Source organism: Juglans regia, chromosome 9 (genome assembly GCF_001411555.2).
Source record: "Juglans regia cultivar Chandler chromosome 9, Walnut 2.0, whole genome shotgun sequence".
NCBI lineage: Eukaryota > Viridiplantae > Streptophyta > Magnoliopsida > Fagales > Juglandaceae > Juglans > Juglans regia.
Genome location: NC_049909.1, coordinates 23994981 through 24011049, shown reverse-complemented (window position 1 = coordinate 24011049; position 16069 = coordinate 23994981). Strand labels below are relative to the sequence as shown.

The following is a 16069-nucleotide window of genomic DNA, read 5'->3' as shown; positions in this document are numbered from 1 at the left end:
TAATGCAGAGAAAATAAATAAAATGGTATTAATCCTGCCCTGGACTGGTCTTTTTCTTGGGCTTGCTGAGGAGTGAGAGCCCGTCGAGGAATGGGCAGCCTAGTTCTTGGAATGAGAAATGGCTCCTCAAAGCGACTCCATATATTTTCATTCATGCAACTAAAGAGCGTTTTTTTTAATAAACTTATATTTTGATTTGAAAATTATCCACTTACAATTATTTTTTTAAACTTTTATACAATTATATATTAAATAAATTATATTTTTATAAAATAATTTATAAAAATAACATCAATTTACACAAATATCTTTATTTTAATTAACACATAATTATATAAAAATTATAAAAAATAATTATACGTGTACCATTACTCATTTTGATTTAATATTACCATCAACTTATCAAGGCAATATTTTGTTTTAGATAAGGTGGAGTTAGACCCTTATAAAGTGTGCTTGATAGATAAACTTCGGGCCTCTATGACTAAAGTGTTTAAATAGTCTTAAAAGTTTTTTAAATATAAAATTAGGTTATATGAGTATTATATATATATATATTTTTTAATATCAAACAAGCTAAAAATTACATTTGAGAAAAATCATCATTTTGATATTTTTCCTCAAATGTAATATCGAAATGATGATTTTCTGAATAATAAGAAACCTAATTCTAATTTTAAAAAGATTGTTAATAGATGAAAATATCTATACAACTTCAATCTATAAAAAAAATATGATCATAATCTTTAAAAAATCAAATGATATTTTATGTGATTTCTACTTTAAAAAATATTTTTAATTGTTTTAAAAATAAATATAACATATTTGAAAATGCTTTTAACATGTGATTACCAAACAATAAATAGTTTTTTAATAGTATAACTTATTAGTTAAACTCTAAACTATAAGTTCTAAAGTTAAAAGTCATATTACCAATCCCAAACATACACTTTATAAAAGTTTTGGATAAAATAAATTTATAAAAATAAGTTTATAAATTAACACATTGATTCACATTATTTTATATATTTATTTATAGATTTAGTGTTATATATATTTATCATTTTATTTACAATATTACACGTATGGACTATTCGTCTCATTTTATTAATTTTTTTAATTAATTTTTAAATTTTAAAATATTTGCTATTTGAGTCTGTCATTGGTTTATCTATATGCAAATGTAAAATCACATGTGTAGGAGATTGTTTTTGTCATTCAAAAAAAACTCACACATTGAATTATGCATATTTGAGTCAAATAATAATAAAATAAATTTTTTTTTATTATTAATTTTTTTTCTAAAATTATTTATTTTTCATATATTTTACAATTAGCATCATATCAAAGATGTTGAAGGTAGAGTAAGTGGAGAGAAAACAAATTAATAAAATACACATTCATGCGCTATCGTAATGAGAGCTTTATCGGCCCCACACATGAATTTTCTAGAACCAGGGTCATCTGTGTTCTCTAGACTTGAAGTTCCACTGTACTTCTAGGATGGTGCTTGAGGGACAAGTGCCACCACAGTCTCGGTGTTTACATTTTTTATTTCCTCTAAGGTTGAAAATGTAGATATACAGCTTTCAAAATTGTAATTCGCTATTTTCCCATATATCTTTTACATTTTTTATTTTTCCATTGTTTTAGGTTTAAAAAAAAAACATAATCACTTGAATTTTTATTCATAGAGTGTGTCATCTACTCCGTCTTAATCAAAGTGTGGTGTTATTTAATTTTTATCTTAGGACATAATGGTCTTTAGACAGAGTGTTGTCTCTCAGATGGTTTATTTATAGAGAGTTACAAGAATTAACTAGACTATGTCAGTAAAAAAAAAAAATTTGTATATTGGGGAGCCTTAAAAGTAGTAGCTAGCTTGTATTCTATATGTTTTATATGTTTCAGGTCAAAGTTGTAATGTCTCGTTATGAATGAATAGAGTTTGTTCTACCTTAAAAAAAAAATCCTCTATACTAATGTAATGTTTTACATAAATGCTATATTGTATAATTTTTGTATAGATAATGATAGACTTACTACTTTCTTACTATTTTTTTATTATTATTCTATAGTGTATTTAAAATTTTTATTTTGTTGTTATTATTTTAACATCCTTAATTGTTAAGAAAACAAATTAAAAAAATATACAATTTCATTAATAGTTAATTCCTTAACCATTAAATAATAAATAAATAAAATGAATAGTAAATAAGTGACAGGAAGTAGTAAGTCCATCATTATCTTTTTTATTAACTTTGTATCCGTCTTTATCAGTCTTGTTTGTTTTCGTAATTATTTTATTTTATTTAATTATTATAATTTTTTTAAATTTTTATATAAAATAAATTATAAAATTTAATTTTGTAAATATTAAAATAAAAAATAATATTAATAAATATTTGATAATAATATTTAATTTAATTTTAATTTTAATTTTAATTTTAATTCATCTTATCTTACGTGCGAAGAAACGATTCTTAAATTTTCAAGCACGACGGTCCGTGCTACGGGACACCGACCACACAGGTAACCCAATGGAAACTTTCTTAAAAGTTAAAGGCACTCCGTGTGACATTCACATTCCCTCAGCCAAATAAAAAAGAAAAAAAAAAAAATAGTTAATTTATTACGTATAATTAGGCAACAGAAGGATCTAGAAACCCTAGCGAAGTCCACTATAAAGTCTCGCTTCCTCCTCCCAATTGGCTCACCATTTCCTCTGAATTTCTGATCACCCGTCTATTTCTTCTTCTTCGACTTTAGGGTTTATTCACGGCGAGAAAGGAATGGCGGAGACCGAAACGTTTGCCTTCCAGGCCGAGATCAACCAGTTGCTCAGTTTGATCATCAATACCTTCTACAGCAACAAGGAGATCTTCCTTCGGGAGCTCATCAGCAATGCTTCTGATGTGTGTTTCTCCATCTCTCGCTTTCTTTCTTTCTTTGGTGCCTTCCTCCCCTGAATCCCCGTGATTTTATTTCTTGTTCCTAAATGTTTCGTATTTTATGTTCTGATAAATGTTGACTTGGATCTTATGCCTTGTGTCGAGAACGTTTCGTTTCGATTTACTGCTCTGGATTCTTTGAGCTCGTTTCTAAGTCATGGTTTGTTTGATTTATGAGTCTGGCTTTTGGATTCCAACTTTTTGGCATCGTACCGTGCAATGTTGTGTAATTTTGTAGAATATATTATTGATATGATACAAAAATAAAATTTTCTTAGAACTTTTCCTATGTGCCTGTGTGCTCCTGGTGTTCGAACGGAGATGTAGATCGGCTACGTTTGATAAATCAGAACGTTAATATATGCTATTGTTTAGTATACATATTTGGAAACTATCAAATAATTGGACTGCTCTGATTTTTGTCATCTCAACCTTATTGTTGAATAGATTCGGAAAATCTTAGTGTTTAGCTTGACTGCTGTGGATGGGCTGTGTTCGATACCGTATCGTTTGACTGCATGTTTGTTTTGATTTAACCAATTTGTGATAGTATCCAGGCTTCGTACATTTGTTTGTATTTGTGTTTGTTTCTCGTCCAACATATTGAATTCAATGTTTTCAAGTTGTTTTCTTACCGAATGAGTTGCTACATGGATGGAAATGCATACGTATGCGCCCAAGCTTTTCTTTGGATTCAGTAAGATATAATGTCGTGTAGTTATATATGTTCTACTTTGATTATGGTTGTAATTCACAGAACATGTATATCGATTGACTTCGCACTTTGTGTATAAATTATTTTCTCGTCTTCATTCATTTGAAACTGCCGGTTCTGAATGCCTTCGAATGGTTTGTATGAATATTCTATTTGTTATCGTGTCCAGGCACTGGACAAGATCCGATTTGAGAGTTTGACTGATAAGAGCAAGCTAGATGCACAGCCCGAGCTCTTCATCCACATTATTCCTGACAAGACAACTAACAGCCTTACCATCATTGACAGTGGTATTGGCATGACTAAGGCTGGTAAGATATAGCAGGAGTTTGCTGCCAGTAATTACCTAATACAATCTGTTGCATGTTACTGTATCTCAGAATTTGCTAAATTGCGTCTGTGCAGACTTGGTGAACAACCTTGGTACCATTGCTAGGTCTGGAACCAAGGAATTTATGGAAGCCCTGGCTGCTGGTGCCGATGTGAGTATGATTGGACAGTTTGGTGTCGGTTTCTACTCAGCTTACCTTGTTGCTGAAAAGGTCATCGTCACCGCTAAGCACAATGATGATGAGCAATATGTCTGGGAATCCCAAGCTGGCGGGTCGTTCACTGTTACCAGAGACACCTCCGGGGAGAGTCTTGGTAGGGGTACTAAGATTACCCTCTACCTCAAAGAAGATCAGCTTGAGTACCTGGAGGAGCGCCGCCTGAAGGACCTAATTAAGAAGCACTCTGAGTTTATTAGCTATCCAATTTCCCTCTGGATTGAGAAGACAACTGAGAAGGAAATTTCTGATGATGAGGACGAGGAAGATAAGAAGGATGAGGAAGGAAAGGTCGAAGATGTTGATGAAGAGAAAGAAAAGGAAGAGAAGAAAAAGAAGAAGATCAAGGAGGTGTCTCACGAGTGGTCCTTGGTCAACAAGCAAAAGCCTATTTGGATGAGGAAGCCAGAGGAGATCACAAAGGAAGAGTATGCTGCTTTCTATAAGAGCCTTACCAACGATTGGGAAGAACACTTGGCTGTGAAGCATTTCTCAGTTGAAGGCCAGCTAGAGTTCAAGGCTGTACTTTTTGTTCCCAAGAGGGCACCTTTTGATCTCTTTGACACAAAGAAGAAGCCCAACAATATTAAGCTGTATGTTCGCCGAGTATTTATAATGGACAACTGTGAGGAGCTGATCCCCGAATACCTGAGCTTTATCAAGGGTATTGTGGATTCTGAGGACCTCCCCTTGAACATCTCAAGAGAGATGCTACAGCAGAACAAGATTCTCAAGGTCATCCGCAAGAACCTGGTTAAAAAGTGCATTGACCTGTTTTTTGAGATTGCTGAGAACAAGGAAGACTACAACAAGTTCTATGAGGCCTTCTCTAAGAACCTCAAGCTCGGCATCCATGAGGATTCCCAAAACAAGACAAAGCTTGCTGAGCTTCTTCGCTACCACTCCACCAAGAGTGGCGATGAGATGACCAGTCTGAAGGATTATGTGACCAGGATGAAGGAGGGTCAGAGTGATATCTATTACATTACTGGAGAAAGCAAAAAGGCAGTGGAGAACTCTCCGTTCCTGGAGAAGCTGAAGAAGAAAGGTTACGAAGTTCTCTATATGGTAGATGCTATTGATGAGTATGCTGTTGGGCAGCTCAAGGAATTCGAAGGGAAGAAGCTGGTCTCAGCTACCAAGGAAGGGTTGAAACTGGATGAGAGTGAAGATGAGAAGAAGAAGAAGGAAGAACTGAAGGAGAAGTTTGAGGGTCTCTGCAAGGTTATCAAGGATGTGTTGGGTGACAGGGTGGAGAAAGTTGTGGTGTCCGACCGTGTTGTCGATTCACCCTGCTGTTTGGTGACTGGTGAGTACGGATGGACTGCCAACATGGAGAGAATCATGAAAGCCCAGGCCTTGAGGGACAGTAGCATGGCCGGCTACATGTCGAGCAAGAAGACCATGGAGATCAATCCCGAGAACCCCATCATGGAGGAGCTCAGGAAGAGGGCTGATGCGGACAAGAATGACAAATCTGTGAAGGACCTTGTTCTCTTGCTTTTCGAGACCGCCCTCCTCACCTCTGGCTTCAGCCTGGACGACCCGAACACCTTTGGCAACAGAATCCACAGGATGCTAAAACTTGGTTTGAGCATTGACGAGGAAGCAGGCGATGGTGACGCAGACATGCCTCCCCTGGAGGAAGAAGCAGATGCCGATGCTGAGGGCAGCAAGATGGAGGAAGTTGATTAAAGCCTTTTGATTAAAAACTGTCGTAGTTTCTTTCTTTTTATTTTCCCCCTTTTTTTTTTTTTTTTTTTTTTTTTTTAATTTTTATGAACATTTTATCATCGTTTTAATATATATTCCTCTTTTGTGCCTCACTGCGAGGATCCGAACAAAATTTTGGCAGATGCTTATATGATTTGCCTTGGAATATCATGTTTGCTTTTAGATTATGGAAAATGCTACTTGTCCCAACATGGTCCTGTCAAGGTTTTTTTTTAACTTGATGAGTGAAGAAATGTTTTCAAGTGATGCTGTGAATTATTATTTTTTTAAATGTATAACGATATAAAAAATAATAATAATAATAAAAAGGCCAAATCACCTTATCGGATGGACTACACCTTCTGTGTGCGTGCAATTATTTTCGGTTTTGAAAATGAGCACTATCCAACTTCTTATCTCGTATTATATATATATATATATATATATATATATATTTTATCAAGTATTTAATATATAAATAATGAATATAAAAATTAAATTAATTTTAAGAAATTAATTTTAGAAAAAGTATTAAAAAATATTAAAATTTTAAAAAATATAACGTGAAGATTGAAAAGATTGTATAACATTACTCTTTCTTTGAAAATTTGATCGACTTTCCAAATTCTTTTAGGATCGGGGTGACACTGAGCCAACTCAGAAGGAGAGAATCATTCACGGTGCTAAGGCTCTGTTGGGCTATCAAGGAATTTTCAATATTTTTCAAATATTTTTATACTTTTAAAAACATTTTACATGTTAAATAAATTAAAATACTCTCAATGAGACCCACAAACTCATTTCAATCTCTATTCATAACTATTCACAAACATTTTATAATACTTATCACTATTATATATAAATAAAAAATAAAATCACTATAATATTTATTACTATTAAATATAAATAAAAAATTATTATAATATATAAATAAAAAATGTTTATCACTATTATATATAAATAAAAAATAAAATCGTTATAATATATAAATAAAAAATAAAATTACTATAATATTTATCGCTATTATATATAAATAAAAAATAAAATCGCTATAATATATAAATAAAAAATAAAATCCTATAATATATAAATAAAAAATAAAATCACTATAATATTTATCATTATTAAATATAAACAAAAAATAAAATATTATAATATATAAATAAAAAATAAAATCAATATAATATTTATCATTATTATATATAAATTAAAAATAAAATCATTATAATATTTATTAATATTAAAAAGTCACTATAATAAAATCACTATAATATTTATGGGACCCACACATTTTTCAACTACCTATCCAAAAATCAACCACTCAACATACTTTACATATCCAAACAATTCAAAATACTCTCAATAGGGCCCACAAACTCATTTTAATCTCTACTCGTAACTATTCACAAATATTCTCAATACTTCTCAAGTATTTTCACTACCCAAACGTACCTAATCTTTAGTGATTGAGAAAATGATTTTAAGTAAATTGATATATTTTTTTTATTTTTTAAAAATATTTAAATATATTAAAAAAATATAAAAATAAAACTACTAAGCATTACGCCAGCGGTAAGAGTGGGCGGCAGAGTAGCCCACTCTTTTTCCAATAGCCAGATGGTGTTAGAGCGCAGGCGTGCGTGTTTGAGATAACAAGGAATCGCGTGCATTTGTCCTACTGATTGATGAAATCAGTAGGCTAGTTTCTCTCCTTTACCTCTGCGCGTCTTCTAATCCCCGGAGTACTTTGAATACTAGCTGCCTCTCTGCCTTAACTTTTCAAGAGCAGAATCCACATCTAATCCTTGATCTGTCTCCGTCTAAGGCGTGGTCAAGCAATTATAGGGTGCCGTGTTTGTCATCTATTCCTTCTGCTGATTAGAAAAATGATCCATTAACCATTGGGACCTGTAATTACATTATCTGTTCTCCTACTTGTGATGTATGCATGGCGCGGACCAATACAATAGGAGCCGAAAGAGGTAGCATCATTTTCCTATGACAATTTTAACATGCTGCATAACTCGACGTCCCTGCGTTCGAGGGAAGAAGGGGTAGCTAGCTCTTCCAATATTGGATTTGATCATTACTACCTAAAGTCGTGTCAACTTCCCTTCGGAGAAGAACCTACTTACACAACACTTCATGCAAGTTCTGCACCTTAATAATTGAGATCTTTTATTAAATTTGAACCTATTATTTCTGCAACTTGCAATGTATAAGCCCACATCTATTGTGAAGTGAAAATCCGGTCATTGGATAAAATCCTCAATAAACAACTAAAATCGAAATGATGTAAACACTTTAGGGCCCTTCATACGTGTGCGGGCACAAGTTTGTAGAGACAAACCAACCATGATTAAGAAAGCCTTCTGAATTTCGGTGCAATTCTCAAGTTTAGGTATCATCGACTTGTGAATGGAACACAAAGCTTGGGAATGTTGTGGTTATGTCCCTGCTCAAACAAATGAAGCAGATCTCTATTAAAAACTTATCCTACGAAGATGCATGAGTAACTAGTTAACTTCACGATGTTTTAATAAATAAAAAAACAGCTTCTGACTATTTGTTCTCTGTTAGCAAGGTATCATGGGTACATCAGATACCGAAGCAATAGCATAGATTTGCAGACACAAAACTAGGATCACATCCATCCAAGACAGGTTAAATCCATCCAAGACAGGTTAATGTTTATGCTTGCAGCAGAATCATCAATAAAGAGTGATTTTATGAGTTTCCTTCCGTGAGGGAAGATTGGCAAATACCTGACCTAGGACTTTTTATTTGTTGAGTGGGGAGGACAAAGATCAGGAGTAATGCACAAATTTCACAGGTAATCATTTTATAACAGTGAGAGAAAAGAAAGATAGACACCGTAGTTCAGAACTTACTTCAGGTATTGAAGAGTCATATTCTTCAGGAGGGATGGATGTTGCAAAACAAGGCTTCTCCACTCTTCCTTGTCAATCTTCCCATCATGTTTTGTATCAGCTTCCTCAAAGGTCTGAAACACAAGGCTTTAGACTCTAGAGTTCATAACGTAATACTATTTATTTTTTATTAGTTCAAAAAGTAACACTTAAACTATGCGTACACATTCTTGCAATGAATTACAATGAAACACCTGGACTTCCTTCAGCAAGAAGTGACAATGATAATGAACACTATAATTAAGCATTAAGCTAACCATGAGGTTGAGCGAGCACCTTGTCAATAATACTTTCTATAACATCATCCGAAAGATTCATCCCAGATTCAGCAAGCGTGGCGACTACCATTTGCTTTACCTGGACAGAAGGCAGAACATTTGAAAAATCAAATCTAGCAATTAAAGAGATTATCCCTGTCAGAACAATATTTACCTCCTGTCGTTCGATGAAACCTTGCTGCTTTAGATCATATAGTTGGAACGAAACTGGAAGAAGACATTATAGTTAACGTAAAGAAATTACCAGGCAGTTGTATAACTGAGAAATGATGATGAAATTTACTCTTCTAAGCTAATGCATTCATGTCACAAATATGTTCATATGATCAAAATCTTTGACTAAAAGATGGGAACACAAGAAAAACTCTAGCCAAGCCCAAACCACGTACAATCAATCTTATCCTCAATAGGGGCGTTTGGATGGAAAACAGAGAGAGCACGAGCAAACTCTTCAAAACCTAGTATTCCATTGTGCTTTGTATCAAACAAGTCAAACACCTGCAATAATGAGTAATGCTTAGACAGTGAGAAACTTATGAGATACACTCTTATCTAATAGGTGCAGTGGTAAAATGGTTTGTTAAACAGAAAATAAAAATAAAAACAGGTTACCCGATCAGCAAACAGGCTCTCCTTCTTGTTTGTCTTGAATAACGCCAATTGAAACTCTTCCTGTAAAGGGTATACAATACACAACTTCAGAGAAGCTATAAACTGATTATGTAAAAGGAAGGATCATCAGTTTCATGTAAAGCACAATACCACAACGACATCCACTCGAATCATGTAAAAAATATATGCTTAGAGCATAAGTTGTCCAGTAGCCTGTACAAAACTACAAAACACATACAAACCTTGGTAATCAGCCCATCATCAATAACGGCACTGCTGATCTTCTTAAAGAGCTCATAAAGTGCCTCTATTTCACTTACACTGACTGCATCCAAGTAAGGAAAATATCAATAATCTTCAGTAAATCATTTTATTGTTATGTTGAATAGAAAGGAACTGCATGATAAAATACATTAGAGCTACAATCGATCTATATCTGTTTTTATTTAGTTCTACACACTGGAAAGCACAAAGTTAAAGCAAGATACAATCATACAAAAGCCATTCTAAACGATATGGCATTAATTCATAGGTATGTATTCATCTATCATTGTTAAAACTCATTGCTGCAATACATGATACAGATAAATAATGGCATGACAAACAAAAAACAGATTGATAGCATACAAACTGTCTCCCTTGCAAGAAGTTCAGGATCTTCAAGTCCTCTTGATTGCTTGTATAAATCAAGGTCACAACACCGCAGTAGGGAAGCACCAAAATGCTTAAATGCCCCTATGCACTGCAACATGATATTTTCAGCAAATCAAAACACTCCATACCTGTTTGAACAGAGGAAAGAAAAAAAATGTTATTTAGGTCACTCTATGCAAGAAAATGATCCATATGCAGGCAAAGAGCAGAATGGACCTTTTAATCATTTCCAGCTTCTGCTGTCCAAATTAAAATTGCCAAAATCTGTAGAAAAACTGGGGCCGCCAAGACCTGGTTCCTGGAATGAAAGAAAATTGTTCAATGTGACCTGATGCAGCAAGAAATCCTCAACCATACATGAGACATAGCTTTTGATAGCTGTAGAATGTCAGGACAAACTGCAACATGTTTCGGTCAGGACATGGACATATCACATGGTGCATGATGTCTGTTGAAATATTTGAAGTTGTTTTCTCTATTCCTTTTTGTCTTCTTTCCTTTTCTAGAATGTGGAGGAATATATATTTTTCTCTACCGCAATAGCATTAATTATCTAGACTCAATAGCTTATTTATATAGCATATTCCTGAGGGTGAAATTCAGAGATCTGTTTTCCTTTTTTAAGCCCAAATATAGGAGGCATAACCAAGTTAGACAGCTAGTGTACAAAAGAATAGCCAAACAAAAAACAGATTCCAGGATCAGAATATACTTCAAGTTACAAATTATGGTAGATAACAATGTCTATGGAGTGCACAGGTTGATAACGCATAATCCAACTTAAGATTTGAATGACTGAGAGTGGTAATTGGTGACTTGTGAGGAATAACATGCGTTTCAATCTTTTCAGCTGATACATCCTAACATTTTCATGGAAATTCATGGGAAAAAACAATAGAAATCTCCTGAACATTGAGGTTGAAAGGAAAAAATACAGTTTACTAGGTAATGAAGGGAGATACTAACCAAATTCAACCAAGTCATTCCCAAGCTGGCCTCAAAAAGCTAGCTCAAAACCATTTTTTGGAATTATTGCAATAAAAACCAGAATTGAATCACCAGGACCAAGAAAATCACAATTGCATGCACATATGCGAAACATTCATCAAATAAAAAACTGAATTTAATAAAAACAAAGTACCCCCCCCCACGTTTTTCTTTATTCACTAGACCCGAGCTTAGAATTATGACATCATACGACTAAATTAGGCGTAATTACGACACTAACTCCACTGAAATTCCAGAGTAACCAACAAAATTAACAATGAGACGATCACAGATTGAGAATCTACTATTAACAAACTTCTAGAATTCGCCCCTACGACACGAACTCCAATGAAATTCCAGAGTAACCGAAAAGATTAACAATGAGACGATCACAGATTGAGAATCTAATCTGTGATCCAAATACCATAAAAGACGTCTATAGCAAGATCCGATCATCCAATTGCACAAGCAACAAGTAAGCGAAACAAAATGTAAGTTGAAAACAAAACTGTACGATAGAATTAGTTAAGTGAGTTTTCTACCGTACAGTGATAAAGCTCCGAGATTTTCTGAATTCTGTGAACGATAATTAGTAAATAAACTCGACGATCAGTTTTTCAGCTCAGAAGCCAATTAAAGCAAAAGAAACAAATAAAGACCGAATATTCTTTCGTTTTCCCAGCGTTACTCTGCAAGCCAACGGCAGAGCACAAAGGGAAAGCGCTCACCTTGTTCCCGAAGAGTGAAGGGAAAGCTCTGCAACGACGCTTTTGAATTGTACACGCTTTCGTGCGCCTCGCGGTATTTGTATCAAGAAAAATGCTTTTTGCAGCCAGCCTGGTTGTAAGGGAATCTCCACGTCATTAAATAAAACGATGCGTTTCATTCTATTGCAAATACAGCAAATCACAGAAAGGAAATGAGTGGGAGAAAAAAAAGGAGACAGGTGAGTTTGGTTAACAAACTCATCTCAACTCATCTCAAATCATCATTACAATTTTTTTAAATTCCAATACAATATATAATAAACAATTCAACTTTTTCAAATTTTAAAATAATAATAATATTAAAAAATAATATTCTAACAATATTTTATCATCTTAACTCAACTCAACTCAACTCACTTCAACATCTAAACACAACCTGAACGGCAAGGAAGAGTCACAATCTCTCTCTCTCTCTCCACAGAAATACCCACCAGAGCTAAAGGAGACCGACGTCCTTTCCTTCGAACTGGGTTTCGGCATAGCTTCAGCACCACGACCACCAACGCCGTCAGATGGCAGCGAAATTCGAGCTAAAGCGCAAGCTTTTTAAGGCCTTTATAGATCCTGATCTCCCCGCGAAGGTTCAGGAACAGCAGCAGTACAAGCTGGCCAAGTTGCCCAGAAAGCGTAGAGAAGTAAGAAAGCGTCTTGGTAGAGAGAGCGTCTTGTTAGATCGAACGAACGAGATTTGTGCTTTTGAAATGAAATATTTGTTTGTTTACAGTGATGTTAGAAATAATTTCTCTGTTTTGGGATTCTTTTTATTTTATTTTTGAATGTTTGGCAAATGAGTTTCAGGAAAGTGAAATGCATGTGTTGGCATAGAATTTTCTGTAGTAAATTCTCTATGCAATCTGTGCAAAATGCTCTCACTCAAATATAAAACTTTTCTCAAATCTTCTTTCCGAGATTCTGCTTCCTCTCAGATGTTTACAGTCATATGGATTATTTTCTTTCTGAAGTTCTACTTTTCTCAAATTTCTCTCTGTTTTTTTTTTTAATTTTTCTGACAAATGCTGACGTGACAGTCAGCCGATTCCACGGCAGTTGCACACGCCGGTTGTAATTTTGTACCCGAACGTGAAAGATGCTCATCCTAAAAAAAAAGTAAAAGAAAAAAAGATACGAACATGTTAGAAAGGGGAGGGACCGATCTACGATCTTTTTGAAAAATAATTAAATTTATTATTAAAAAATTAATTAATTTTTTTTAATTTTTTTTATATAAATTTTATATTTATTTATTTTTTTAAAACGATTACTTAATGTACCGTAAATATCATTTTTTTTAAAATAAAATAGTTATTTCTTCATTTTTTTTGTTGCTTTATTATTTTCTATAGTTACTATTTTGAAAAAAAGTTATTCTCAAAATATAGCTAGTGAAATCTAAAATATACCTAAATTTTGTATAAATGACTTGCATTAGATTAGCTAAAAATCTTTAGTTTAAATTTTGAGTTAAGGTGACTCTAAATGAATTTTTAAAGCTTGAGAGTTATTATTCATCTATCAAACTCATATTTTACTCACAAATAATCAACAATATTTTATTAAATTCTTTTTAAAACTTTCATTAGTAAAAAATGCTATATTATGTCTAGATTTTTCAGAAAAATATTTTTTTTTTGTAAACAATGCTATATTATGTTAGATAATTAGGTTGATATAAAAAATAGTTGAGAAAAAATAATTTGGAATAAAAATTAAATTTTTAATTAATATATCGAATGTATTTGTAAAGTATACAAAAATTCTTAACAAATAAAATTATTAAAATTCATAATATCATATTATTATTTTGACTTTTGAATTAATAGTTCAATGTGTATTAATATCTTCAATGGTTTTGACATTAGTCAAAATCTTGACTTTTAATTAAATTTTAGACTTAACAATAGCTAGACCATTGCCAATGCTTTAAGAGATGATTTGATTATTAAGAAATAAAAATAAAATTTATTAAACTTTTTTAAAAAAATCTACAAGTTATAAGGGATTACTTTCTCCATCTAAATAAACATGAGTTATTATTTAAGTGAGATTAGAGCACTCATAATGTTTATTCATCTTATCATTTAAAATATATTATCAAAACATATTTTTTCTATTTTAAATATTAACTTTTACAATATACCACATATAAATTTATCTAATTTTTTTTATCTTAATTATTTAAGTATTTGTTTATACATTTCAAATATTTCCTCAAACTACCAATAAAATTTTCCGTATCTTTAATATTTACAATATCTCCTCAATCTCAAACCCTCCCTCATCTCTCTCACGAAACTCTAAACCGAAGTAATTTTTTTCCGTTTCAAATAGCTTTGCTTGCTACCATTTTAACCTAAAGCTCATAAACAAAGAGAAAACCTGCAGACCGGTCAGGCTTATTATTTGGAGATAACAGCCCACCAATCAAGTGGTGACACGTAGGCGGTTATATGGACGAATTGTTGAGCTGAATAGCATTAGATTTGAAGAGGTTCCTCTTTGGTTTGCATCCCCCATTTTCCTCCCGAAATCCCTAGACATTTCGCTACCTCCTCCCTCTGGTTTTCCTCCCCCCAGTGGGCAACTTCGCACGTTCCTCTCAGGTTTGCTAAATAAAAACAGCCAAAAGCCCAAAAAAAAGCAACATGAGTCTTGAAATCTATTAGATTCTTAAGTCCAAAGACGAGGGAAAAAAAAATCATATAAACTAAAATAGAGAGAAAAATAAAATGAAATTACATAGCTTACCCGGTAACTGAAACATCTCATTCCAAGAACCCCTGTGTTTCTGCACCAACTGTGAAGGGTTGTGCATGAGACTCACTTCCACAAAACTCCGACTCCTATCACACCCTAAGCCTCAACCCAATCCCAAACCTAACCCCAACCCATCGTCTTTCTCACCCATTTTCTCTCTAATTTCTCCCATCAAAACAACGTCCAAACTCTCTCTCTCTAACAAAACCCGCCAAGTTGCACTGTTTTCTTCTAGTAAATAACAGGCGTAGCGTTTGAGTTTTGAGAAAGCAAAACCGAAAAGAAGGGTAGGGAAATTACTGAAACTTTGGTAGGGTGGTGTGATGTCCACAGCCTTTCTTTCTCGCTCTTTCTGCAGTTGCAGTGGGAATAATGGATGGGACTCAGCTATGAACAACTGTTAGTTGCTGACTCTACTATGGTGGGCGACAAACCAGTTGCGATGGAGTGGGGTGGTGGAACTGCGCTTGTGTAGTGTGCAACGAACTTGTGGGCCAAAATTGGGAGAAACCGAGCTGGGCGAAATCGGCCAAAGAGGACACTGGTGGCGGTGGTTGCCTCTGGACGTGGTGGTAGATTGGTGGCGGTGGAGGCCTCCTCGACTTGGAAGCACATGGTCACGAATTCTGAAGGAAGCACAAACGTGTACGCTGAGTTGAAGCTTTTGTCCATTTCTATCCCATGCGCACGAGTCTACCGTGAGATTACTACATTTGCTGAGGTGTTGAGAGCTAAGTGGAGGGCTGTTATACAAGAGTTATCGGACCGACCGCTTAGAAGCGGTTCTCATAAACAAAACCTCCATTGATTCAAGTGAAGAATTCAAAAGTTAAATCTTAATACCATTTTCGGAAGAATTAATCAGACCCTGAAACTAAGAGGAAAAAAATCAACAAATTGGAAAAAGAAATTATACGAAGCAGCCTCTGCGATTTTGTGGTGTTTAGAAAGAGGACGAAAGAGAGGATTTTGTTACTTTTAGTGCCGGTGTTGTCAGATGAAGACAAGGCATCCATTGTTGCCGTGAGACAAAAGTCAGCGATGACATCGATGAACAACAATTTCAATTTTACTAAAGGAAGAAGATGGTGCCAAACAAAATACGGGCTGATGAGTTTTACATAACAGAGTGAGAATGCTCTTAGTTATTTCAAATTAGA

The 16069-nt window shown here is 33.9% G+C and overlaps 2 protein-coding genes across 6 annotated transcripts; one reads left to right on the top strand and one right to left on the bottom strand.

Annotated features, from left to right (window-relative positions):
* The first annotated feature begins 2701 nt into the window (after window positions 1-2701).
* Window positions 2702-6122, top strand: LOC108994817 (heat shock cognate protein 80-like). The gene is made up of 3 exons (XM_035694098.1): window positions 2702-2915; window positions 3836-3977; window positions 4072-6122. Exons 1-3 carry the CDS (start codon window positions 2793-2795, stop codon window positions 5907-5909), a joined length of 2103 nt encoding a protein of 700 aa, XP_035549991.1. The 5' UTR covers window positions 2702-2792; the 3' UTR covers window positions 5910-6122.
* A 1966-nt stretch (window positions 6123-8088) lies between these two features.
* LOC108994830 (calcineurin B-like protein 3) lies at window positions 8089-12183 on the bottom strand. 5 transcript variants are annotated; one of them, XR_004802422.1, is made up of 10 exons: window positions 12117-12183; window positions 10618-10699; window positions 10379-10529; window positions 9990-10072; window positions 9748-9807; window positions 9525-9633; window positions 9290-9342; window positions 9134-9214; window positions 8819-8931; window positions 8089-8382 (listed from the first exon to the last, which is right to left on the bottom strand). XR_004802422.1 is itself a non-coding variant. In XM_035694099.1 (10 exons), exons 3-10 carry the CDS (start codon window positions 10496-10498, stop codon window positions 8325-8327), a joined length of 681 nt encoding a protein of 226 aa, XP_035549992.1. In that variant the 5' UTR covers window positions 10499-10529; window positions 10618-10699; window positions 12117-12183; the 3' UTR covers window positions 8089-8324. The 5 variants fall into 5 exon arrangements, 4 of the variants coding, with proteins under 4 accessions (XP_035549992.1, XP_035549995.1, XP_035549993.1 ...); XM_035694099.1 differs by having other exon boundaries at window positions 10375-10529; XM_035694102.1 differs by having other exon boundaries at window positions 10375-10529; window positions 10618-10692; window positions 12117-12162.
* Between the last annotated feature and the right edge of the window lie 3886 nt (window positions 12184-16069).

What these genes read in the sequence shown, in the direction of transcription:
- LOC108994817 (XM_035694098.1), top strand. Translation starts at nt 2,793, where the DNA reads ATGGCGGAGACCGAAACGTTTGCCTTCCAGGCCGAGATCAACCAGTTG. An exon ending in TCATCAGCAATGCTTCTGAT is followed by an intron (nt 2,916 to 3,835) that starts GTGTGTTTCTCC and finishes TATCGTGTCCAG; the next exon opens with GCACTGGACAAGATCCGATT. An exon ending in TATTGGCATGACTAAGGCTG is followed by an intron (nt 3,978 to 4,071) that starts GTAAGATATAGC and finishes GCGTCTGTGCAG; the next exon opens with ACTTGGTGAACAACCTTGGT.
- LOC108994830 (XM_035694099.1), bottom strand. Translation starts at nt 10,498, where the DNA reads ATGTTGCAGTGCATAGGGGCATTTAAGCATTTTGGTGCTTCCCTACTG. An exon ending in TCTTGCAAGGGAGACAGTTT is followed by an intron (nt 10,073 to 10,374) that starts GTATGCTATCAA and finishes ACTTGGATGCAG; the next exon opens with TCAGTGTAAGTGAAATAGAG. An exon ending in GTTTCATCGAACGACAGGAG is followed by an intron (nt 9,215 to 9,289) that starts GTAAATATTGTT and finishes CCTTCTGTCCAG; the next exon opens with GTAAAGCAAATGGTAGTCGC.